This window comes from Aedes albopictus, chromosome 2 (assembly GCF_035046485.1).
Source record: "Aedes albopictus strain Foshan chromosome 2, AalbF5, whole genome shotgun sequence".
Taxonomy (NCBI): Eukaryota; Metazoa; Arthropoda; class Insecta; order Diptera; family Culicidae; genus Aedes; species Aedes albopictus.
Window position 1 is genome coordinate 180,563,725 of NC_085137.1, and position 26,212 is coordinate 180,589,936.

A 26,212-nucleotide genomic window follows, 5' to 3' on the forward strand; every position below is an offset into this window, starting at 1 on the left:
GTATTTCGCTTGCAATTGAGTTTTGAAACATTTGTCCTCCGCACGACTCTACTTGTTATTCGCATTCGGTTTTATTGAAATGTCTATAAGGAGGCACAATCACAGCCCAGATCACAGCCAAGCATCACAATGTATTCACAATATAGCGGTTGTCAATGTCATCAGAGTGTTAGATAACGTTGTTTGATTCCACTTTGTCAAAACAGCGCAATTTGCATTCATTTTTCGCACCTCTATTTGCGTGGCGTAATTAGATTCTTTCTTTCGATATGACACCGTATTATTATTTTCCCAGAATCAATCTCACCTGTCGGCCCAGACGTAACATTGCAGATACAGAAATGCCAGAAATATCGCCAGGTGATCCAGTTTCATGATGGGGTGGAATTAATTTGCCGTTGTTTTTCGATTTTGCGTCACCGTGCGCTTTCACCTGCCCATTGGATGGAGTGTAATCGGTAGCAAATTGGGCTTTTGCTGAAATTTCCTTTTCCGCACCAGCCAGGGAAGCACTTTTCTTTCTCCAGAGGATCTTCGCCTTTGACCGAACACGACACGCACTGTGTTGAATAACAAACTAAATCTCGCACTGAACTACGATTTATTGTCACCGTATAAGGTGTGACAAACGAGTTTCTGTAAATGCTAGTCGATTTGTCTTTTCTTTCGTTCAATAACACCCGAAGATGTTTTTCTTTTGCGACTGAGTCATGATAAAGCGACTTACAAAATGAAAATGCCAGTATTTACCATCTGTCAGGCAGCTTGCGCAAACAAACAACATGCTGTCAGATGAGTTGACAGCATTTTTATAGGTTCAACTGAGGGGTAGGAATCGTACGATGCTGGAAGCTTTTCGATTGGGAAGCTTATGTTTGAAGACAAGTGCAAGAACAGGTGCATCAAAAGTTGCTTTGGCTGCCACAGCATTAAGCACATCATGTGCAATTACCTGCACTAGTAATCTTCAACGTAGGTAAAATATTGAATTGAAATGTTTTGATGTTATTACTTGAAACAAGCTTTTCACAAGTACGAGACAGTTCCAACACATGTTCAACTCTTCAGTGAGTCTTCACATGTTTTATGGATGGCAAATCTTTGTTTTAAATCTTAAGAAAATTTTCACTGATCATTGATTAATTGTCTAATGACTCAAATTTTGACAAAATAGCTTCTCCTGCAGAGGATTAGATCGATTCTGAAAAAAATGTATAATTTTCTTACAGTAATTAATCACAATCAAATATGGCTTTCGGCTTGAATAGGTCTTTCGTTTGTTCTAATTCCAATGCAGATTCGACCTATTAAAATAGAACGCTAGAAATTATTAGACCTATCTACTTTGAAATCTTGTTGGCTACAAAGTATTGTACATATTGATTTATTTTAGATCGAAGTCGATATGTGCGTCGGCGAACCCTACATTAGAATTGCGAAGTTTTGACTTCCGAAGTTCCAACTTTCTCTCGCATGATCAATAACTTTACTTCAACGCCGAGCGTATAGTAGAGCACCATCTTCATCGGTCTTGGGCGATGTTCCTCCAGTTTCGCCGAACGTGTAGGGATCACAGATTCTTCAACCGCATGCAGCAAGCGCGTTCGCGGACGTCCACGAAGTCGACGACCTCTACCTGGTTTCCTGCTGAATATTGTTTTCGCTATTCTTTTTTCCGACATTCGCATTACGTGTTCAGCCCACTGAAGTCTGCTGTATTTTAAGCGTTTCACAATATTCGCATCTTCGTACACTTGGTACAACTCGTGATGCAGACGTCTGCGCTACGCTGCAATTCTTGTTTTCCACCAAGAATTATCCTCAGCTTCAGTTTCAGTCCTGAGCACCCTCGATGGTGCAGAGGGAAGCCATGAACCTCTTGGTCTGCCTTTGCTGCGATGTCCTGCTGGGTTCCAATCTAGGAGCAAGACACTGATTGTGCAAAAGAGAGAAACTTTGAGAGACTTTGAGTTGCTCTCTTTATCGATAATCGGCGAAATTTGTCGAAAGACATCCCTAAAACTGCAATTTTCATTCAGCACACGCAACACTTTGCAGTTTGACAAAAATGGAAGAAATTCTGAGGAACTGTGAGGAATTCTGAACAACACCTCGAACACAGATTTGCTCTCGTTAGTGTAGAATAAATGAACAGGTTACAGACAATAAAAAAAGAGAATGAATAAATAAAAGCGTTGATGAAAAACTCGTATTGAGAAAGAATACTTTTCTGAATTCCTTTCCCTTATTGGTTGATTTGTACATCCTTTGATTGGCCAAGAATACCTAAACGTGTGGTATATAAGGTGAGCATTATGGTACATCGAGTCCACTCTCGATTCGGACGCGGAACAGCGAGCATCTCCTGCAGCAGCAAGAGTTGGAACGAAGCCCTGCCTCGCACTCCTATTTAAAGGCGTGCATCAGTCCCTCGAGCCCCACTCTCGATTCGGACGCGGAACAGCGAGCATCTCCTGCAGCAGCAAGAGTTGGATCGAAGCCCTGCCTCGCACTCCTATTTAAAGGCGTGCATCAGTCCCTCGAGCCCCACTCTCGATTCGGACGCGGAACAGCGAGCATCTCCTGCAGCAGCAAGAGTTGGAACGAAGCCCTGCCTCGCACTCCTATTTAAAGGCGTGCATCAGTCCATCGAGCCCACTCTCGATTCGGACGCGGAACAGCGAGCATCTCCTGTAGCAGCAAAAGAGTTGGACCGAAGCCCTGCCTCGCATTCCTACTTAAAGGCCTGCGGCGTAGAAGAACTCGCCGGTGCGGATAGCCCTCTTTTTCAAGCAGCGCTTTCCTACCACTGTCGAGGCTTCAAGATGATGCCAGTTCACGACAATGGCGCAGCCGGTGGGGACGCTAACCCTCCAGAGAAAAGGTGAGTTAATTTAATGTGTATATTGTGTTGTGAACAGTGCAAAAAGAAGAGAATAGATATGGAAGATATAGTGTAAAAGATGGATGAAAATGAGTAACTCTTATAGGAAAGAAAGAGTTTGTGATACGAAAGTTCAATTAAATGATTCTCTCATAGAAAAGGGAGAGAACAATAAATGATAGAAAACAGTTTTGAGAGACTCTTATAGAAAAGGAAGAGTTTGATAAGTGGAAATGCCGGAAATACGAAAGATCTCTCATAGAAAAGGGTGAGATCGAAGGCTTGAAAAAAAAAAACAAGTTAATTTGGAACTTAAAACTTAACTCTCTAGATGTGTGGTTGGATCGACTTTGGTTGGTGAAGAAAATGTGCGTTTAAGACTATAAAGAGCGTTTTTGTTTACTTCACAGGGCTGTAAAGGAGAAGCCGACAAAGAAATCGAAGGATGAGCTGTCGAAATCGAAATCAGAACGAGAAAAAGGTCGGAAAGGGAAGGAGGAATCGTCTTCGAAGAAAATGATGAACGAGCTGTTGAAAGTGAAAGCGGAACTGGAACGAACCCGTAAAGAGAAAGAAGAATTGAGTCGAAGTTTGGCCGCCACGGGTCAGGACAGGAATTTCGCCGGAGCGAGGTCGAGTACAATGCGTGACGATCTGGTTAATGGAAACGAATCATTGCTCATGACGATGAACAACATGTCGCGCAGCAGTTTGAGTATTCCGGAATGCGTGCCAGCATCCGGTGATACAGAGCTGAACAAGAGAGTTTACGACCACTGGAAAAATGTCTTCAACGCTTCAATGAATCTCATCCAAGCAACTGAGGAGACCATCGAATTTGATTTGTTCAGAATCAAAGCAGGACATTCTGTCACAGCGCAGCAAACTTGCGAATATGGTGCAGAAAAGTGGTGAAGTTAACATTGAATATGTGAAGAGAGTGTCGGCAGCATCAAAACTTTGCAACTACAGAGCGGACGAAGAATTTGAGGCTATTTCTCGTACTCTTACCAGAGGATCGACGGACGGCCGAGTGAGGACTTTGGCCTATCGCGTACTCACCGACGGAGGAACACTCAATGAACTTATCGATCAGGTTCGCATTCGGGAGGTTGAGCTTGAGAACGAGGATGATTACCAAAGGCTTCATCAGCAACGAACAGCAACAGTGGCTGCAGTATCACGGCAACCATTCGACCATGGAAACTTCCGTCGGGGTCAGTTCGAGCAGACCAGAAAATTCTCAGGTGGTCGGGGAAGAGACGTTTTCAACCGAGGCCTGGCAAGAAATCAACGACTCACCCAGTCATGCTGGAGATGCTGGAGCGCATACCACACACCTGAAGATTGTTTCCATCGTGACAAGGTATGCCGCAACTGCGATCGACGTGGGCACATTGCGCGGGCGTGCCCCACACAAGTGAAACAAGAGCCGGAAGAGGATAAAGAGCCACCGCATGTAATGGAAGGAAATCATGAGTAAAGGATGATAACGATATGTTTTTGCCTCTTTATTACATTTAATGAATTCGTTTTCGTTTATGCCATTTTTTGTTAAACAAACAGAAATTAAATAAATAAAAGCAATGTAAGAAGAAGAAGTTTTGTTGTTGTCATTGCAGGTCGTTCGTCCATTATCAGATGATCAATCGGCTGAAATAGATCGAGTGGAATCTTGTGTATCAAACAGTGGACCTGCCTATATCTCCGCGTTCGTTGCCGGAGTGAAGATTCGATTTTTCATCGACTCTGGTGCGCAGGTTAACACTATTACGCAAGATTCTTTTGAAGCTATTCTGCACGATGAAACAGCCAAGCAAAACTTATTTGAGCTATGCTACGAATCAGACAAGCCGCTACGAGCGTACGCAACAAATGGAAGCATTGAAGTGATAGCTACCTTCTCTGCGGAGCTTTTCGTCTCGGATGACCGACCGGTCACAGTGGAAAAATTCTATGTGATTGATGAAACAAGAGCCCTCTTGGGCTTTAATACTGCCATGAGATACAGTCTACTGGCAATAGGACTCGACGTACCAGTGAGAGAAATCAGCGAACAAGATTGGCGTTGTGAGTTCTGCGTTCACAGCATAGAAGCACACAAGGTACCGGAATTTCCTAAATTCAACGTACCACCAGTTACATTGAGTTATGATACGTCGATGCCCCCTTCAAGGAACGTGTACACACATATCCCTGCCGCATTCAAAGAGTTGACAAAGCAAAAAATAGTCGAACTGCAAGACTCCGGTATAATCGAGAAAGTAACACCGGATATGGACAGAAGATTTTGCTCATCACTCTTAGTAATCCCGAAAGGAAAGTCAGATATTCGTCTCGTTGTGGATCTACGCGGCCCGAATAAATGCATCCATAGAACACCGTTTAAAATGCCGACGTTCGAATCAATATTGATGGAGCTGCACGGGGCTCGGTATTTTTCCACGATTGACCTAACCAATGCATTCTTCCACATCGTCCTTGATGAACAGTCCAGACATCTTACGAACTTCTTTGCGGGGGATGCGCTTTACCGTTGTTGCCGATTACCGTTTGGCCTAACAAACGCACCAGACATTTTCCAGGAGGTAATGCAGACTACAATCTTAGCTGGGTGTGAAGGAACGGTGAATTATCAAGATGATGTCTTGGTGTTTGGCAGGACAAAAGAAGAACACGATCGAAACCTGCAGGAAGTTATGCAAAGATTTGAATATCACAACGTTAAAATCAATCACGGAAAATGCGCCTTTGGAAAAGAAGAAGTCAAGTTCTTGGGATTCATGTTGTCAAGTAGGGGCTGGCAAGTAGAAGATGAGAACATAGGAGCTATAAAGAACTTTCGAAAACCCGAGTCCCAAGCAGAAGTGAAGAGCTTCTTAGGTTTGATAACCTTCATTGACCGCTTCATTCCTCTACGAGCAGATAAAACACGGCATTTGCGTGAATTGGCAAATGCAGACATTTTTTATTGGAACCAGGACTTGGAAGATGAATTCAAATTCTTAAAGAGCAGCGCATGGAATTGTATCAACACCCTGGGATACTTTTGTCGGGACGATGAAACGGAGTTGTTCGTCGACGCCTCACCCTATGGGCTAGGTGCCGTTTTAATCCAGTATGATAAGGATTCCAAACCCCGTATAATTGCATGCGCTTCTAAAGCGCTAACACTAGCTGAAAGGAAGTATCCGCAAACGCAAAAAGAGGCGCTGGCCATGGTATGGGGCGTTGAACGTTTTTCTATGTACCTGTTAAGCATTGAATTCACCATCCGGACGGACGCGGAATCCAACGAATTCATTTTCGGAGGGCTACACAGAATAGGAAAAAGGGCTGTATCACGTGCTGAAGCGTGGGCGTTACGTTTACAGCCATACAACTTTAAGGTATGTTAAAGTTCTTTTCAACAGCAATCATTTTAAATTAACCAGAATATACATAGGTTGCCAGAGTTCCTGGAGAAATGAATCTAGCTGACACGTTATCCCGATTGTTGGAGGAGTCGCAATCGTCAGAACCGTTCGATGAAGATACGGAAAAACATCTCCTGTACCTTTTGGATGCCGGAACATTGGAATTCACTTGGAGTGACATTGAGACAGAAGCTGAAAAAGATGGTGAATTGATACAGGTATGTGAAGCGATCAAAACTGGACATTGGGATAAAAGCCTGCGGAAATACGAGTCGGAAGCCAAGAATCTGAGAGTTCTGGGAGCCCTAGTGTTCCTAAGAGATAGGGTAATTCTACCGTACACTTTACACGAAAGAGCCCTCGAGTCAGCCCATCAAGGACACATGGGCGCGGCTTCTATGAAAAAATTCTAAGGAATTACTTCTGGTGGCCGGGCATGGCTAAACAGGCTGAAGCGTTCGTCAAGAGATGTGAGACTTGTTTGCGACTATCCAGAAAAAATCCACCCGTTCCTCTGACAAGTCGCGAGTTACCCGATGGACCATGGGAAATTCTCCAGATCGATTTTTTCTCATTTAAAAACTGTGGGTCTGGAGAATTTCTGGTTGTTGTTGACACTTATTCAAGGTATTCAAATTTATGATCATTGTGAACTTCAAATAACGCGAGTTCTTCCTTTAGGTACTTGCATGTTGTGGAAGTCAAAAGCACCGATGCCAACAGCACGAATCAAGCGTTAAGCAGAATATTTGAGGTGTGGGGTTACCCGTTGGCAATCTGCAGCGACAATGGCCCACCATTCCAGAGCGAAAACTTCGTCAAAACTTGGGAAGACAGAGGCGTCAAGATCAAAAAGTCCATCCCATTGAGTGCCCAATCGAATGGGGCGGTAGAACGCCAAAACAAAGGACTCAAGGATGCCCTTACTGCGGCAAAGGTCGACAACGTCAATTGGAAGATAGCGTTAGAAAAATACTTGCATATGCATAACAAAGTCAGACCATTGTCGCGATTGGGTGTTACACCTTTTGAATTATTGGTGGGTTGGCGTTTCAGAGGAACGTTCCCGTTCTTATGGGAATCTCTTCCGGCAGACAGCATCGATAGAACCGACATACGTGAGAAGGATGCGGTATCTAAACTTGACAGTAAAATATATGCCGATAAGGTTAGAGGAGCAAGGACATCGGATATCGTAGTCGGGGATAAGGTACTACTGGCACGAAATGTAAACCAAAAAGGAGAACCAACTTTTGCGGAACATCGTTACACAGTTTTGGCTAGAGAAGGTGCGAAGGTTATCGTACAAAGTGACCGGGGAGTTCAGTATTCAAGAAACGTTCAAGACGTAAAGAAGATTCCAGTAGAGCTTGAAGAGAAAGATTACAATGAGACAGAAGTAAACGTGGATTTGCCTGTAATTCAACTTCCTGAAGTGAGACCAGATAATGTTAATACGCAGTCAGAAAATCTTGATCGACCAAAACGGTCCACAAAAAACCCTCTAGATTCAGTGACATGGTTTTGTATTCCATTTTTGATTAAGGACAAGGTATTTGGAGTACATAGCTCAAAATTTCTAGAGCACCGTTTTTTAGAACCGTTGAACGGATTTGGATGAAAATGCATCACGCTAATTGTTCAGTGGTAGTCAACAGCGTGATGCATTTTAATCCAAATCCGTTCAACGGTTCTAAAAAAAGGTGCTCTAGAAATTTTGAGCAATGTACTCCAAATACCTTGTCCTTAAACAGTAGAGAAGAAGGGTATTGTAGAATAAATGAACAGGTTACAGACAATAAAAAAAGAGAATAAATAAATAAAAGCGTTGATGAAAAACTCGTATTGAGAAAGAATACTTTTCTGAATTCCTTTCCCTTATTGGTTGATTTGTACATCCTTTGATTGGCCAAGAATACCTAAACGTGTGGTATATAAGGTGAGCATTATGGTACATCGAGTCCACTCTCGATTCGGACGCGGAACAGCGAGCATCTCCTGCAGCAGCAAGAGTTGGAACGAAGCCCTGCCTCGCACTCCTATTTAAAGGCGTGCATCAGTCCCTCGAGCCCCACTCTCGATTCGGACGCGGAACAGCGAGCATCTCCTGCAGCAGCAAGAGTTGGAACGAAGCCCTGCCTCGCACTCCTATTTAAAGGCGTGCATCAGTCCCTCGAGCCCCACACATCCCAGAACTACCGGGAGGGTGCAGTCTGGCCCTTTATGCGGACGACAGCGGGATTGTCGCAAACGGCAGGACTCCAGCGATCTACCGATCAAGACTCCAGCGGGGGGTGACGGCCTATGTCACATACCTTGCTTCGTGGAAAATCAAGGTGAACGAAGCCAAGAGCCAGGCCATTCTCTTCCGGCACCGTCAGTCACCAAAGCTCCTTCCACCACCGGACTGTTTCATCCGGGTGAACAACAAGCCCATAGACTGGGCCAACGAGGTCGGATACCTCGGGGTCGTCTTCGACGATAAACTGACGTACCGGGCCCACACCGATGGGCTGAAACAGAAGTGCATGTGGCTGCTTAACTCCCTGTACCCACTCATCCGTCGACGATCCCGACTGTCGCGCCGGAACAAGCTGGCTGTACTGAACACCATCATCATTCCGGTAGTCAACTACGCAATGCCGGTGTGGGGAACGTGCGCGGAATCCCACAAACAAAAACTCCAAGTCGTTCAGAACCGGCTCCTACGAATCATCCTGGACGTTCCCTACGACAGCAGAATCAGATACATGCACAGTGCAGCGGGCTGCAAAACGGTCAGGGACCGCATCGAAGACGCGATCGACAGCCTGTACGTGAGTGCCACCGCCTCCGAATACCCGCTCATAAGAGCGCTTGTTAATTAGGTTATCAAATTTGCAGTTAGGTTAAGTAGGTTATAAAATTAAAAAAGCACACATACACATTGTATAAACACGAAAACACAAAACAGAGAAAAGAAACAAGTATCAATGATACAAAATACTTAAACTTAAGGCTGAAAATGGAAACATAAATCACTTAAACACTATCAATGTAGAACACACAAAATGAACTGAATAAAAATTGATTTACAAATGCATGCCCTCGAGCCCCACTCTCGACTCGGACGCGGAACAGCGAGCATCTCCTGCAGCAGCAAGAGTTGGAACGAAGCCCTGCCTCGCACTCCTATTTAAAGGCGTGCATCAGTCCATCGAGCCCACTCTCGATTCGGACGCGGAACAGCGAGCATCTCCTGTAGCAGCAAAAGAGTTGGACCGAAGCCCTGCCTCGCATTCCTACTTAAAGGCCTGCGGCGTAGAAGAACTCGCCGGTGCGGATAGCCCTCTTTTTCAAGCAGCGCTTTCCTACCACTGTCGAGGCTTCAAGATGATGCCAGTTCACGACAGTTAGGTCTGTCTTGCCCATAGGTTCTAGTCTAACGCTTGCTTGCAGATTCCGTTTCCTCCCCTGTGTATAGTGTGGCCAACCCACCTCCACTTTTACTCCCGAATTTCTGTCGCTATCGGCTTTTGATGATATCGACGATGGAGCTCCACGTTGGAGATCTAATCGTCAGGCCAGCATGCACGAATTATATACCGCAGCCAATTCGAAGTCATTCAGGTGCTCCATGTTAATGGGCTGCCACAGCAACCCTCGCTTTAGTTCACGGTCAATCGCATCTACCAGGATCTCGTCGATTACAATGAGGAACAGTAGCGGTGATAGTATAATCCTTGACTCACTCCAATGATCCGAATGGGAACGGACACCGTTGTACACTAAAACGCCCTGTACTGTGCTTCAATGAGGCCGATGATTTTCTCAGAGACACCCTTGCGCCTAATGGCTTCCCACATGTTTTCGTGATTGATACGGTCGAATGCTTTTTCGTAATCAATGAACACTAGGTAGAGAGACTCTTGGAATTCATTGATTTGGTCTAGGACGATACGGAGTGTGACTTTGAGAACGATGCACAGTAATGTAGTGACCCCCTTCTGATCCCTACAATTAACATGATGCCCCGCCAGTTAACACATATAGTCAGGTAACGCCTTGCATCCAGTCCGTCGGAATTGTCACGGTCTCCATATGTTGCAGAGTAATTGATGCAGCTGTTGTGCGGATACTACGGGGTCAGCTTTGAGCATCTCAGCTGATATGCGATCGTGTATGCGATCGACCCCCGGGGCCCTGTTCGATTTCATGCTACGGATGGCTGATTCTATCTCCTGCACTGATGAAGCGTCGGTGTTGACACGGGTAATACGTCGAACCCTTGGCGGATCATACTTACTTTACCGATCAGGCTAAGGCCTGGGTGGCCTCTGCTGTACATAGTAGCAGTCTCCATTCCACTCGGTCCATGGCTGTTTGTCTTCAGTTCCGCACTCACTTGGTCGACTTACCTAGCTCGCTGCGCACCCCGTCTTCTTGTACCGGTTGGATAACTCTCGCGAACCATTTTACTCGGGTTGCTATCCAACATCCTGATGCACGTGACCCGTCCACCGTAGCCTCCCGATTTTCGCGGAATGGGCGATGGCTGGTTCTCTCAGCAGCTGATGCAGCTCGTGGATCATTCGCCTTCTCCATGTCCCGTCTTCAATCTGCACTCCGCCGTAGATGGTACGCAACACCTTCCGTTCGAAAACTCCAAGGGCGCGTTGGTCCTCTGCACGTAGGGTCCATGTTTCGTGCCCATAGAGGACGACCGGTCTAATCAGCGTTTTGTAGATGGTTAACTTCGTGTTACGGCGAACTTTATTCGATCGTAGAGTTCTGCGGAGTCCAGAGTAAGAACGATTTCCTGCCACAATGCGCCTCTAAATTTCTCTGCTGGTGTCGTTTTCGGCGGTCACCAGTGAGCCCAAGTACACAAATTCTTCAACCGCCTCGATTTCATCACCGTCTAGGGGCTGTCCATAAACCACGTGGTCATGAGGGGGGGGGGGGGGGTGTTCGGCCTATGAGCATTTTGTATGGACGAATAAAAAATTTTGTATGGACAAATGACCACGCGGGGGGTCGAGAAGTCCCAAAAAAATGACCACGTGGTTTATGGACAGCCCCCTATTTAAATTCGCGGAGGCGCGTGCGGTGATTCCTCCTTGGAGCCCTTTGCCATCATGTAATTTGTCTTCGACCCATTAATGACTAATCCGATTCGCCTGGCTTCACTCTTTAGTCGGATGTACGTTTCCGCCATTGTCTCAAATTTACGAGCAATAATATCAATATCATTAGCGAAACCAAGCAGCTGAACGGACTTCATAAAAATCATTCCATTGGTGTTCATCCCCACTCTCCTATTACATCCTCTAAAGCAATGTTGAACAGCAAGCACGAAAGACCATCACCTTCCGTAGCCCTCTGCGAAATTCGAAGGGGCTCGAGAGTGTCCCTGATACTCGAACTACGCACATCACTCGATCCATCGTCGCCTTGATCAATCGTATCAGTTTATCCGGGAATCCGTATTAATGCATAACACAGCGCAACATTTTTTTTGTCCCAAAAGCAAACTTATGTGTCTCCGAAGGATTTTGGGCCGCTGAATCCGAATCCGGGCTCAGATTTGCTCTAACACGTCACAATTTTGAGCTATACCTCAATTTATAGGGCAAAATATGTGATTTTGGGCTTTTTTGACTGCAAGCCATTAAGCTTGGAAATATTTTTTTAAGCAATCAAAAGGTTAATTGGTCAATAAACATCTAAATTAACGACTTATTCAAAATATTTCGTTTTACCTAATCAAATTTTATAGATTTAAGCATTTTATGTTAGTATGAAAACTTGCATGCAACTTTTGGAGGGTGACTTGTATGGGAAACATTGTACCGAAACTAAATCGCTTAAAACTATCAAATTCGATTTGGTAAAACGAGTTTTTTTGCATGAGTCATTAATTTAGATGTTAATCGACCAATTAACCTTTTGATTGCTTTAACAAAAATATTTCCATACTTAATGGCTTGCAGTCAAAAAAGCCCAAAATCGCCTATTTTGCCGTATAAATTGAGGTATAGCTAAAAATTGTGACGTGTTAGAGCAAATCTGAGCCCGGATTCGGATTCAGCGGCTCAAAATCCTTCGGAGACACATAAGTTTGCTCTTGAGACAGACCAAAAGTTTATTTTTGTTACGCTGTGTAATCTACCATAGCTGGTCTTGATCGATTGTATCATACGCCGATTTGAAATCCATTAACAAGTGATGTGTGGGCACGTTGCATTCGCGGCATTTCTGCAACACCCGGCGGATGGCGAACATCTGGTCCGTTGTAGCGCTTTTATGGGTGAAGCCTGATATTGCCCCGCGAACTCTTTTGCAATCGGTGATAGACGGCGGCAGAATGTATTTTAAAGGCAGCGCTCAGAAGTGTGATCGCGCGGTAGTTCCCGCAATCCAACTTGTCGCCCTTTTTGTAGATGGGTAGCTGCTCCACAGCTTTTGTAGAAGGTAGCTGCTCAATGTCCGCTTTTTCACACTTTCTGTCCAGTCCAACAAAGTTCCTGCAACGCCACGATGTCGAAGTTGCGGGGAAGTAGTTCGTCGTAGATTACCCTGTCGCATCCTGCGAAACCAAGTGACTTGCAATTCCATGTTCCAAGTTTCCAATCGTAGTCCTTATTTTGTTGCGTGGGTATTTGCCGATTGTATCAAGTCGTATTTTCTCCTATGTTATTCGCAATGGGAATATTTACGGGTGGCTTATTGGGCCTACGCCAACACTCCTGTATCGCCGGAGGGCTATCGTGCCAGTTCTGTTTAACGTCCAAACCAACACTGGTACGACCACGCTGATGGGACTACCACTTTGGAACTAGCTGGGCGTGATACAGCATTTCCTTCTCAGCCGCAGGATGCCAGAACAGACGCTGTTTGAGCCGCACCTCCTTGGTGAACAGACGCTCGAGTCGTACCTCAAGTCAGAAGGACAACAGTGCCCAGGCTGCACTACCAGCTAAGCACACAACTCTTAGCTTGCGGTCTTTGTCATCGATTGACTCGTAGAAGTATGAGGTAAGGACTTGTGGCCAGGACCGGAGTTGTGTTGGGCGCTTCGGGTTGTCAACTCCCCATTTTGCAGCTCGAAATGCATAAGGCACTTGGGTCATTTCATGATATAGCGTTGATAACGTTTTGTAGCTAAATGCCTCAATTATATGCAACGTGAAATCATTTGCATACACACCTACCAATTTTTCTCTTCGTTGAATATATTTCACTCTTTTTGAGTTTTTACATATCCTAAAAAACTATCAGTTTGGGTGATATACGAATTCAACCTTAAAAACATTTTTTCAGCCTGTAGCAACTTATCACATCTTCGCAATCTCATATCGTTGCCCCGAAAAATTCGATTGAAATTAATGATAACGCCTTGTTGTGCCGGGAATTGCGCTAATCAACGCCATGTCGCGTTGCGCTACCGGCCGACGACATTCTGCCAACCGAGAGAAAAACAAATTATCTTTTTTGTGTCTCAATGTGGCATCTTCCAGGCCTTCGGGGCACAAACCTGCGAGGACTCTTCCACGCATGCCAGCACCATGCCATGTCGGTGATGAATTTGTCATATATTTTTGCCGCGCTCATCACGCTCGCGCGCGCGCGCCTTCCTTGGGCCGGCCAGCGACTTGTTCGTAGTCGATCGAGTCTCGAGTCATGCCCTGGAGGACTGATGATTGGATGTTGCTTCCACATCATTACTACTCACACTAAGTTCTCCGAGAGGGGTTTCCAACCATTTGTTGTATTATTTTGAGAAACCGTGCAAAAATGCTAAAAATGATGCTGCCGAACAAGGGATTCCAAAATAAGTGTGCACTGAGTTCTACCAATATCCTTAGCACAGAAGATTACCATTACGAACAGACCCCGAATCTCTCATTCATGTATCATGAGCACCCCTAGGGGTACATAGGGCCAACGTAAAAGATTCCCAGGTCAGGCTCCTATCGACTACCTTGATTTCCTTGTAGAGGCTTCGTCGCCACGAGCCCCTGGGTCTGCCTCTGCTACGATGTCCTGCCGGATTTCAATCCAGTACTTGTTTGCTGATTTCGTCTCCGCTTTTTCGTAGGGTGTGTCCGATTCTCATTCATTTACGGTTTTGAATTTCTGTCGATCGGTTTTGGATGACACAGTCGCATTCGAGATCTAGTTATTAAGCTTCTGTGTGATCTCTGCTTACTTGCATCACGTTTCACTGATTTCACGTTTGAATTTTGGTGCGTTGACTCATCTGACTGGATCTCTATATATTTCCGACCATGATCCGTGCTCCTATGTCGATCTTGGTATCGCCGTTTGACGCTATTTAGTTGATATTGAAAGTTTTCGACCTGCTCCACTGCTTGCGCAGCTTCTGTAAAGTTGATGGAGTTGGCTGTGTTGATTTGGTCTTGCTAACGGTGATGCTTGGACTCGCTGCAGAGGAGAGTTCTGCCAGGTCGCTGAGCTTACTCTGCAGAACGTCGTTAGGCTTCCAGGGCAACATAATCAAAGTCGTTCAAATGCTCCACAGTGATGGGCTGCCAAAGTAGCCCACAATTCGGTACACGGTCAATCGCTCCCCGGGTAGACGTGAATGTCATAATCATACAGGGTGCGGCAGGAAAAAATGCGAAAAGTTCAAGGCACTATTACACGCTAAATATGGGATATATATGACTATTTTTTCATGACAGTGTATCAGTCAATGTCTATATTCTAGCACTGAAAAATAAAAATGAACATATTTGATGTTTAACATGTGAAAATGTAGGCCTAATAAGCGGTATCAATAAACTGCGCGCCCAATGGTCATTAAACAAAATGATTATAACAGTAACAAAATTAGCTCAAATTCGATAAACAACCAGACCACACTGATCCAGAGCCATGTAGTTTCACATACCAGATGAAATAAGTACATATATTTGATGATATTGTAGAGAAAATCAAACATGTTGTTTTATCAGATGCGAAATTTAGCGACCTGTGCGATTTTCTGCGGTTTGTCTTCATCTTCAGGCGCCGCCCTGTGAAGGTTAGTGACCAAAATGGGCAATTTTTTAATTAACTTTTCAGAAAACTAGCCTATTATAGATCATGGAACGTTGAAACATAGATTGGTTAATGTCAAATGGACAAAAATGAGGTTTGAAGTTGAAAAACACTTTCGCATTTTTTCCTGCCGCATACTGTATCTTACAAGGATGAAATTTTGATGCCATATCTTAATATGATATTGATGAAATTTTCAAAAAGTTGTCAAATATCTGCTCAATATCTCATCGTGATATGATTTCAAAATTAGCATTTAATTTGATCTTTGAAAAGCCTTGTGCAACCCGCTATAAAAATGTCGAAATTTCCGAAAATCGCTTATGAAATAGTTATTTATGTTACGAGTTGCAAAAACTTGATTTTTTCAAATCGAGTTTTGCAACGAGTTCCATACAAAATTTTATGCAATGATTTTTTTTCATAATGCAACCCATTTGAGTTGCATAATGTTCATAAAGCAACTCAAATGAGTTGCATTATGAATATTATACAACTATTTTTCATTATGCAACTCATTTCAGTTGCATAAGGAGCCAGTTCGGAAAAATTGGCCATTATGATACCAAAATGAGTTATATAAAATGTAAATTATGGTACTGAATTGCATAAACTATTTTAAGTTTTCAACTTTCATTATGCGTCGTCCCCAAATAACCTATCGCTTCAGGAGATAGGGGTTTAATAAATTTCGTAACGCTTCAGGGGAATAGGGAATATAGTTTAGCGTTACGACCCATACATAAAGTTGGAGTCATCATACAAAAACACATTATGAAGGCCGCCAGATCCAAATGAACCAAACATCGAGTTCAAAAATGTCGAATTTAGCGTTACGTAATAAATAGATGTTCCCTTATGTCTACCACAAATTTTACAAGCGAGTACTGGGACAAAAAGGAAGTAGAAGTAGAAGTAGAAGTGGCCTTCGTTTTCAATAAGCGGGTTTATAGATGCAGCAATTGAACCAAAAAAACAGAGTAATCGGCACAACAAATGCACATAATCGATATTTGCTTTTCTTTACGATACTAAAAAAGGCACAAAAGTATATACTGAATTCTCTGATGAATTCTTAATTGTTTGGGATAGGCAACTGTTTTTTCTCTCACAAAAAAGTTTAACATGCTGTAACTTTAAATAGAAGGTATAAAAAATCTCAAATTTTGTCTATTTGTCAACCTATTACATGTGCATCATTGGTACCAATTCGGGCTCGATTGGTTAACCTTTTGCGAAGCTAGAATACTATTTTTTAAACATCTTTTTTTTGAGCTGACATATCTCGTGGTATTGTAAATTTGACCTATTTTCCTTTATATGAGTAAAAATTTCAACCTGGTTTAACTTAATTCATCGTAAGAAAATATAACATTTTATAACGTTGAATGAAGGACTGATATATTGTTCATGAACGTTCAAAAATTCGTTCAATTAGGTTCACTGGTTCCCGATATATGACAGTTAAAAAATATGTTGTCTAAAAATAGTGTTTTACCAAATCGGTTCTAACTTCACGAAAGATTAACCAATCAAGCCCAAATTTGTACCAATGATGGACATATAATAGGTTGACAAACGATCAAAATTTGAGATTTTTTTATGCATTCTTTGAAAAGTTACAGCTTGTTGAACTTTTAGGCGAAAGAAAAAAAAATGCCTATCCCAAACATTTTGGCCATCCCCTGTACATCCTTGCTGCACACCACAGACATGACCACAGATTTTCATGGTTCGATGATCGATAGCTTTCTCGTAGTCAGTGCTGAAAAATTCATTTCGTCATATCTAAATTCAATCACCTACAGCTCATTTTGGAGGCTGAACCTGAGAATATGGTATATGAAAGACTTGTGCAGCTAGACCAGTTCTGCTAGAAAGTCACGAAAAAACCGCTATTTTTCGAATATTTAACGTAAATGTCACGGGCTTCCTTTGAAAAATGCCAAATGATATTCCCGGTGAATATCATTTAGCATTTTTCAAAGGTGGTCCGTGACATTTACCTTAAATATTCGAAAAATATCGGTTTTTCCGTGACTTTCTAGCAGAACTGGTCTAGCCGCACAAGTTTTTCATATACCATATTCTCAGGTTCAGCTTCTAAAATTTGTTGTAGGCGATTGAATTTAGATATGACGAAATGAAATTTTCAACACTGCTCGTAGTCAATGAATATCAGATAAAGAGACTCTTGGAATTTGTTGACCTGTACCAGGATGATACGGAGCGTGACGCTATACACACAGCGGTCGGAATTTTCGCTCATTCTCACGAAAATAGAACTCTCCCTCACGCCAATTTTCAGCGAAAATCTGGCATGAGAAATCTCCCGCACAAAGAGGAGAGTGAAAATATATTTTTACTCACTCCCAAAGCGGCGAGAATTTTGTTTACCCTTCGTCGGCCGATCATGTTGTCTTTCCTTGACTCCTATGACGCCAACGACAATTAGTTTTATGCAGTAAATTTTCTACTCCCTCTGTGTGGTTGGCGTGGTGGTGTGGATAGAGTATGCGTGTCGCGGTTGTTTTTAGTAATGTTCCAGGTTCGAATCCCGTCGCGGGCACAATTTTTGTTAATCTGCTTTGAAAAGATTTTCGTGAGAATTGGGTGAGTGAAAATTTACCAGAACGAAAAGAAATTATCCGCAGGTTGCTGTGATTTTCAGTTATCTTGAATCGCTGCTCTCGAAAGAAGTGCTGGAGGGGAAAAGTGTTTCTCAAACAAAATAGTGAAAATAAGTTCTCCCGCCGCCGTGCACGGTAAAAAATCTGCACTCTGATATGAACAGATTGGCACTTGAATTCGCACTACTGTCCAAACAGTCTGTTATCATCTGAAAAAGAACATCCAATGCCTCTTCAGTTTTACTGGAAGTGCACTTCAATTCAATGTTGACAATATTTTGATTTCAAAATAAAAAATAAAAAAGTGTACCCCCGCAACACCAAGATTCGAAACCAGGACCTTGAGATTCATGGTCTTCCGCTTTACCACTACACTACTTCACATCTGATGATGAGGTGCGAATCGAAGCGAATCACTTTCTACCACCTGTCATCTATATTTACTTTCATGCCCAAAACAGTCATTACAAAATCAACAGCTTTTCACTTTCGATTGTATTGCTTTGTACATTAGTGCAAATCGAAGTGATTTTCAGTTTATTTCTTCGGTGGGTTTGTTTTGGTTCTCAAATCAAAACTGACAGCATTGCGATTTAAAAGGAAAAGAATTTCTAATCATGTTGATTGAGACGTTGAATAGTTAAGGGATTTTTCCCTTCCATCCAGCGTGCAGAATTTTTACCGTGTGAGAATAGCATATTTCGTATCGCTGAAACGAAAATTACGAACCCTGTATACACATGATCTTCCGGCACAGAATGCTGCCTGCAGTCGCAGAAGAGTTGCATCTATCTCTTCTCCTGAATCCGATTTAGGACTTTGCACAGAAATACGAGAACAATACTCCGTGTTGACTTCAGATTTTGCAGTCCTGTATCGCACCAGGAAATAGATCCTGATGATCCTTAGCATGCTCTTGCTGAATTGGGTTGTTTAGTGAATTAAATATTGCCATTTTCTTTAGCTTAATCGAAAGAGCTCATTTTTCTGAGTATAAGGTGATTTTATTGCGTCCCGATTCATTTGTTTTGATGGTTAAATAAACAAAACAGTTTTAATTTCCGTGGCTAGAATGACAGTTCAATCGATAAAGTGACAGTTCGCCCCGAACAAAAAATTTTCCCCATACAAACTTTAAATGCATTTTAAAAATAGTTTCCGGGCACCGAAAATGATGAAATTTTGGATTTCGACTAATTTTTGGACGGAGATTCCGATTATGCAATAATCAGGATACCCCTAAAGAACCCAATTGCTGCGCATTTACCGGCTGAATTATATATATAGACCTTAGGAACTGATTTTGCGGGTTAATCACTGTTTGGAAACCACTGTTCAATAAGGACCAACCATTGAACCGGTTTTTTGTGTCTTACAACGACGACACTACTGCGAAGGAAGACGTCGGAAGAGGGAAAAAAATTTCACTTAACACTTATGCAAATCACATCAGCCATAACAGCTCAAGTCACCGGCTCACAATAATGCCTCCGTTGGTCAAAAGTCGATTAAAAAGAGCCATGCTCTATTGAACATTATCGTGGGTTTTGTTTTTCATAGGTAAATTGGGTTCTTTAGGGGTATCCAGATTATTTCATAATGGGAATCTCTACTAATTCGTCCTAAAATTAGTCGAAATCCAAAATTTTTTAATTTTTGGTGGTCGGGAATTATTTTCAAAATTCATTTAAAGTTTGTATGGGGGAAATTTTTTGTTCGGGGCGAACTGTCATTTTATCGATTTAATTGTCATTCTATCCACGGAAAATTAAACTGTTTTGTTCATTTAACCATCATAACAAAGAAACTGGAACGCAATCAAATCACGTTATACTCAGAAAAATGAGCTCAGTCGATAAGGCTATAGAAAATATCAATATTTTATTCACTAAACAACCCAATCATGAACAACTGAATTAACTTGTGTAAGTCCACAGAATAATTCGCAGTTTTTGAAATTTAGAAGAATGCATTGATTTTTAATGATTTATACGAAAAAAAAAACACATTTTTCTGAGCCACTATGCTTTTTTCAGATTTTTAGAACTTTATTTCGATACCTAAAATCAATTATGTACAAAGAGTTTTTTTGATATCACCTTTTGACAGCTGGGCAACTGCTGCACCCAGTACAAAATGTGACAAGGGGTGATTGGCTCAATTTGACATGCAGATTCAGAACATGGAATTCCTTAACACCACTAAAGAAGCCAATTGTTGAAAGGTTAGTACTGGAAGATTTGTTTTCATTTGTTTTTTCGTGCAAAATTCCACGGTACTAGAAAAATATCCAGCGGACGTCTAAATCCAGTTATTTCTTATGCTATCCATTGAATTTGGATTCTCTTAAATTTAATTTGCCAAGAGAAAATAAATCATCAAATTATGTACCAAAATATTTAATTCAATTTCAAGAAAATTTCAGAAGGGTTCTGAAGGGGTTTTCTAGGGATTCAGGGGTAATTTCGGGGACTTTCAAGAAAGTTTCAGGGAATTTTTAGAGGGGTTTCATGGCGTTTCAAGACATTTAAGAGAGTTAAAGGAGTTTTAAGAGGCTTCCGAAGAAATTTCAAGGCGATGTCAGAGATCACTGCATTTCAAGGCGTTTTAGGAGATTTCACATGGGCGAAACTGCGGTTTTTTGTCAGATATTCATTAGTTCATCCATTCATCATTCATCGTCCCATATATCACAGCAATGCATTCAAATTCTAGGGGGTGCCTGGCATCCCCGGCACCCCAGTAGTTTTGGTTATGAGTGGTTTCAGGGTTTTTCAGAGGGCGTTTGGAAGTTTTATCGTTTCAGTGGGTTTCAGGAGGTTTTTAAGAGAGTTTTAGAGGGGATTCTAGAGGCGTTTCAAGACCTTTAAGGAGTTCTAGGAACACTCTGGAAAACCCTTGAAACTTCCTGAAACGCCCCTAAATCCTCCTGAAACCCCATAAGAATCCTAGAACACCTCTGAAACACTCTTGAGTTTCTCTAGAACGCCCCTGAAAATCGCTGTAAATTGCCATAAAAAACGCCTTATGACGAAGAAAATAAACAACGTTATTTGATTTATACCTGGTTTACACTGTTTAAGTGAAACGAGCATCTGACTTGGAAATGATTTGCCATAGCTCTGTTGGGTCGACACTGTCAAATGTCGCCTTGAAGTTGATGAATAGGCGGTACGATGAGACCTGGTATTCACGGCATTTCTGGAGGATTTACTGTACGATCTGGTCCGTTTTCGAGCGGCCGTCGATGAAACCAGCTTGGTAACTTCCCACGAACACGTTTACTTCATTCCACCGTAAAATGGGGTAGCTTTGATAGTTTTTCAGCGAATTTTCTCAATATTTTTACATGTTACAGTATTTCCCAGAGTTTTATATTTTTAAAACACGTACTGGGGTACCAGTTATCAATTGCAATTGAAAGATTCGATACCGTAATCCGGGGTATCATTGATCAGCGGGGTAACATTGATCGGCTTGACCCACCTCATGAAATCTTCAAACAAGCATTTTACATTGAATCAGTATCTACTATGGAATGGTATATCGTAATCTGCTATCATTTAGCTATTAAATGACATGCAATTTAAGAAAATTGAATTTCATAAACATTGAATTAAATCGATTTTTCCATAACTGTGTTTCGTAACGCAATGAGATACACTGTCAAACATTCATGCTTGGCGTGAATACTAGATATAATATGAGGTTCGAAATCACTGTATTACTTCAATATGATATCCTAGAGTTTGATTTAATAAACGAAACTTTTATGAAAATGCTATTTTTCAGTAAAATTTACGATTTATTAAAAGTCAACTATCAATTCCTTAAGCCATTGCCTACCCTTAGGCGTTATTCGTGGTTTAGAGGATTTTAATCCTAAAATAACTTAAAAAGTACATTATTTGCAAGAATTTAAACAACATATTCGAAATCAGCGACCCCGAATTTAGTAAGTAAGGATATTTTCAACACAAATGAACATTGATCACTGACATGATCAATGTTACCCCAAATCAACACAATCAAAAATTAGATTTAAAAACCCTTTTAAACATGTTTTAAAGTTTTACAATACTTTTTCGAGTAGCTTAACACAAACTCAGGGGGCCAGTACTTCTTTTAAAAATATAAAACATGTAACATTTGCTTTAACAAGGGAATTATTCAAGAAAGATCGAAAATTCTGATCAATGTTACCCCGGATTACGGTAATCTGAAATATTTTGGATAACTTTTAGTTTTTCATATAATCGAAAATCAGATTTTCATTTTGGGGTAACTTTTATAATGCCCTAAAACACATCAAATCTCAAAAAATAATCACAGATTGAAATCTTAGGAGTATGAACATGATGAGAGAAAGCTTATGGAATATCTATATATATAAAAATGAGTTTGAAGTACCTTTGAGGCAACAAAACTCACGAACGGCTGAACCGATCAGGATGACTCTTGCATGGTTTGATTCGTATTCATGGTGGCTGTGTTTATATGTAAAAAAAGTTACGAAAATTAATTTAAAAAGTAAGAAAATTGGTAAAACTCTGATTTTTCATGACTTGGGAAGAAAATCAACACGATCAAAATAAAACCAATCTAGAGTGCCATGCTGCAATGACCTTAACAATTGTCAAAACACCACAACGTGGCAAGACAAAGTTTGCCGGGACAGCTAGTCTATATATAAAAAAATGAGTTTGAAGTTCCTTTGAGGCAACAAAACTCAAGAACGGGTGGACCGATCAGCATGACTCTTGCATGGTTCGATTCGTATTCGCGGTGGCTGTGTTTATATGTACAAAAAGTTACGAAAATCCACTGGAAAAGTAACAAGATTGATAAAGTACTGATTTTCCATGAGCTGGGAAGGAAATCAAAACGATCAACATGAAATCAATCTAGAGTGCGGTACTATTGTGAGCTCAACAGTTGTCAAACCACCACAAGACGGCAAGACAAAGTTTGCCGGGACAGCTAGTATTAGATAGAATTTTCATATCAAAACATTCATTTTTTAAATTCTACACATAAAAATGAGTTTGTGGAGTATTGAGTGCAAAACAGAACAAATTTAGCTATCAAAAATCATTATCTTTGTAATGATAAATGCTTAACGGTACATCAATATATGATTACATGCTATTCATGGTTAGTTTTCTTTTTTGGGTAGTTTTTTAATGTTTTATCAACAAATTTTGAACAACACATATTTATCTACATGAAACTACAAGGGCATTGCCTACTTTTAGGCGTTTATCAATGTATGGAGATTAATATCCCAATTTACAAAATTGCTTCCATTTCGTTAAAACACACTTCGTTAAGAGATTCAAGGCCAGATTTGGAATCTACTATGATGAATCTATCGAGAATAAAAGTCCATTCATTGAAAAAATAGTTTTAACGAAGTCGTATAGCAGATTGTTTGAAGGGGTTGATAAATGACAAAAATATCAACCATTTTTAATGTTTGTCCAAAAAGTTGAATATAAACTAGATTTTAATGAAAATACGTCTAAGATGAACTTTCATATGTATAGAATTGATTTACGTTTACCTTTTTCTTAACTGGTTGAAGGAATCATAGTTGAGGGGCCCAGAATCAAAGGGGTGTAAGTGACCATTTTGACGATTTTGAGCTGAGCATATCATAAAATTCTTCAGATTTCAAGCTTTAAGAAACTTTTTTAAGATTGTTCCTACGATGATTGCAAAAATTACAATAAATCAGAGAAAATTGGGTTGATTTTGAAACTCCATACATTTTGTATGGGAAGAAAAATTGATCAAAAACTTCAAACCTCATTTACTCGAAAGTGGGTTTTTGTCACTTACACCCTTTGCTTCTAACCCCCTCAGTTATAAGATAAATTACACAATGCCTGCCGCACTATTAAAAATACCCGCATTATCAAAGATACCTCGTTTAACGGTACCCGATAATGCCCTCGACTGCGTTGTTGATGGCTGCTTTGACTGCACTCCAGCAGTCCTCCAGAGGAGCCACCCTCGTCCGTCCGAAGTCCACGTTACTTACCTCGAGATTCTTCTTCAGTCGCTCTAGATCGTATCGATGCGGCCGTCGGTTATGTAGGGTATCGCGCTACTTGGGCGGTGGTTTTCTTCGTCTGTTATTTTCGTCTGTTTTCCACTGTAACTCGGTCAATTTTGAACCGATTGACTTGAAATTTTGTACACGGGTAGATACTATACCTATCTCACCGCATTCCAAGAATTGTGTCAATTGGTTCAAGATTGACTGAGTTATAGTGGAAAACAGACGAATATAGAAGCCACCGCCCAAGTAGCGCGATTCCCTACATTGTTTTTGACGAGAGTTCTGGGCGAAGTTTGGCCATCACCAGGTAGCGGTCAGAGTCGATGTTAGCGTCACGATAGGTCCTGCCGTTGATAATCTCGGAGAACACTCGAATGATGCATATAACATTAACGTAGAACTTCTAGTGGATATTGATGGTGAACTTCTTGTAAAATTCTGTAGAACAACTCTATTTTGCAACGTCTCTGATGTTATGATACTACGTCCTTGATATTCAATTACCGTGAACTACGATTTGTGGCCACCTTTCCGGAGAATGTGTCCATCGTGGGACCAACCGGATGGACACAGCGACAGCACCACATTGCCGGTTGACCATTCAATATAGGTAGAGTGTATGCAGTGTGATATCCATACTCACTCATGCTCTCCTGTGTTCTTATCCACGTAAAACTGCGCGCTACCTTGTGCCGTGCCGGACATTGACCGAGAAGTCCGTGCGCGCGCGGCTCTGACCGCAAATATGGTAACCAGTTTTTGCGCCGTCGTCGCCGCCGTTTCGTGAGTGGCAACCAACTTACCTCTATATAGATTTTTTTCTGGAAACTTATTTCGCTCTTTAAGGGGAAGCTTACCGGGCGGGCCGGTAAAACCCGACTTCGGCCCACGTTTCGATGTTTTAAAAATTAACGAAAAGTGATATCGAAATATAAAACAAATCACGCTGTAGCTGAGATGTTGGGCTTCATTTTCATAAAAAAATATTTGATTTTACTCAAAATTTGAAAAAGTTGGACTCTCGAGAACACCAAAATTTTTGGTAGGAAAACCGCTCCCATGCCGCAAATTTTTGTGTTTGCACAACGATTTCTCCCGTAAAAATGTGTTTTATCATATAACTATGTACGGTCATTTTGCTCAGAAACTAATAACGAGTCGAATGGTATATAAATATCAGGGGGTTTCATACAAAAATCTACATTGAGAGGCATTTGTATGAAAACATTTCCAAAATTATTGCGCGCCACCGCGATCGAACAGCAGCTAACGGTTTCTTGGCTGGCCTGCGGTGGGCACCCGTGCGGATGATGCAGCGAAACAAAGCAGCAGATTTGCCTCACTGACGTTGATCCGGAAAATAGTTGGACACAAATTGATTTCAGAAAAAATATGTAACTGATTGCATGTTGGTTAATGCACGTGCAGTACACGGATGATTTTGTAATAGAAATAATGCATCTAGACAAATAAACAATCATTACTCAAACATGGTGTTTCAGGAATGGTACTCGTATTTATATTGCAGTACAATATAGAAAAAAAAAACATTTTTATTATTGAGTAAGCTGAGAAAGGAATGCGCGATTGATGAAAAAAAAAACGCGATATCTCGCGTAATTCGTGATAAGGGCCTAAAAGCCATTGGTAACCAAGTGTGTAGCACGATGCTACCGAGTAGATAAATGAATAAACAAAAATTTAAACGCCAGCTTGATCAAGAGGAGACTGTCCTCTATCTGCCAATAGGTTAAATTTTGATGTTTACCTGCTGTTTATGTGCAGAAAACAACGAGCTACACACATGGTTACCAATAGTTTTTAGGGCGAGATCATAAGTTACACGAGTTATGATGATAAGTTCAGCTGAGGATCATTTTGAGGAATATAAATAGAATTGAAGAAATCTCGCAGCGGTAAACGCGCGGTTAACCAATATTTAGAAGGACCATGCTGAAAGTACTGGATTCGATTTCCGAACGGTCCAGGATCTTTTTTGTGATTAATTGTGATTTTTTCTGATTATTTAGGAATTCTAATGAATATTTGAGCCTGCTGAGCTTATTCGAGGATTCTTGAAGAGTTTTAGAGTATTCCTCGATATTTTGTTATTATTTAGGAACTCTAATGAATATTTGAGTACACTGAGCTTGCTCGAGAATTCTAGAAGAAT

General features: G+C 41.5%; 2 protein-coding genes across 3 annotated transcripts in view; one reads left to right on the forward strand and one right to left on the reverse strand.

The window, feature by feature from the left end:
- The window catches only part of LOC134287812 (ribonuclease Oy-like), a 47,549-nt gene that overhangs the window by 1,927 nt on the left and 19,410 nt on the right, over positions 1-26,212 (reverse strand). The window contains exon 1 of one of the 2 annotated variants that reach the window (XM_062850803.1): positions 308-766. The exons of the other annotated variant lie outside the window; for it this stretch is intronic. Within the exon in view, the coding sequence (XP_062706787.1) occupies positions 308-375 (68 nt within the window). The 5' untranslated portion in view covers positions 376-766. Of the gene's footprint in view, positions 1-307; positions 767-26,212 lie in introns of those variants that run through there. 2 annotated transcript variants of the gene reach the window in all.
- On the forward strand, positions 6,121-9,167 carry LOC134288782 (uncharacterized protein K02A2.6-like). The gene is made up of 3 exons (XM_062854654.1): positions 6,121-6,927; positions 6,982-7,761; positions 8,459-9,167. Exons 1-3 carry the CDS (start codon positions 6,737-6,739, stop codon positions 9,165-9,167), a joined length of 1,680 nt encoding a protein of 559 aa, XP_062710638.1. The 5' UTR covers positions 6,121-6,736.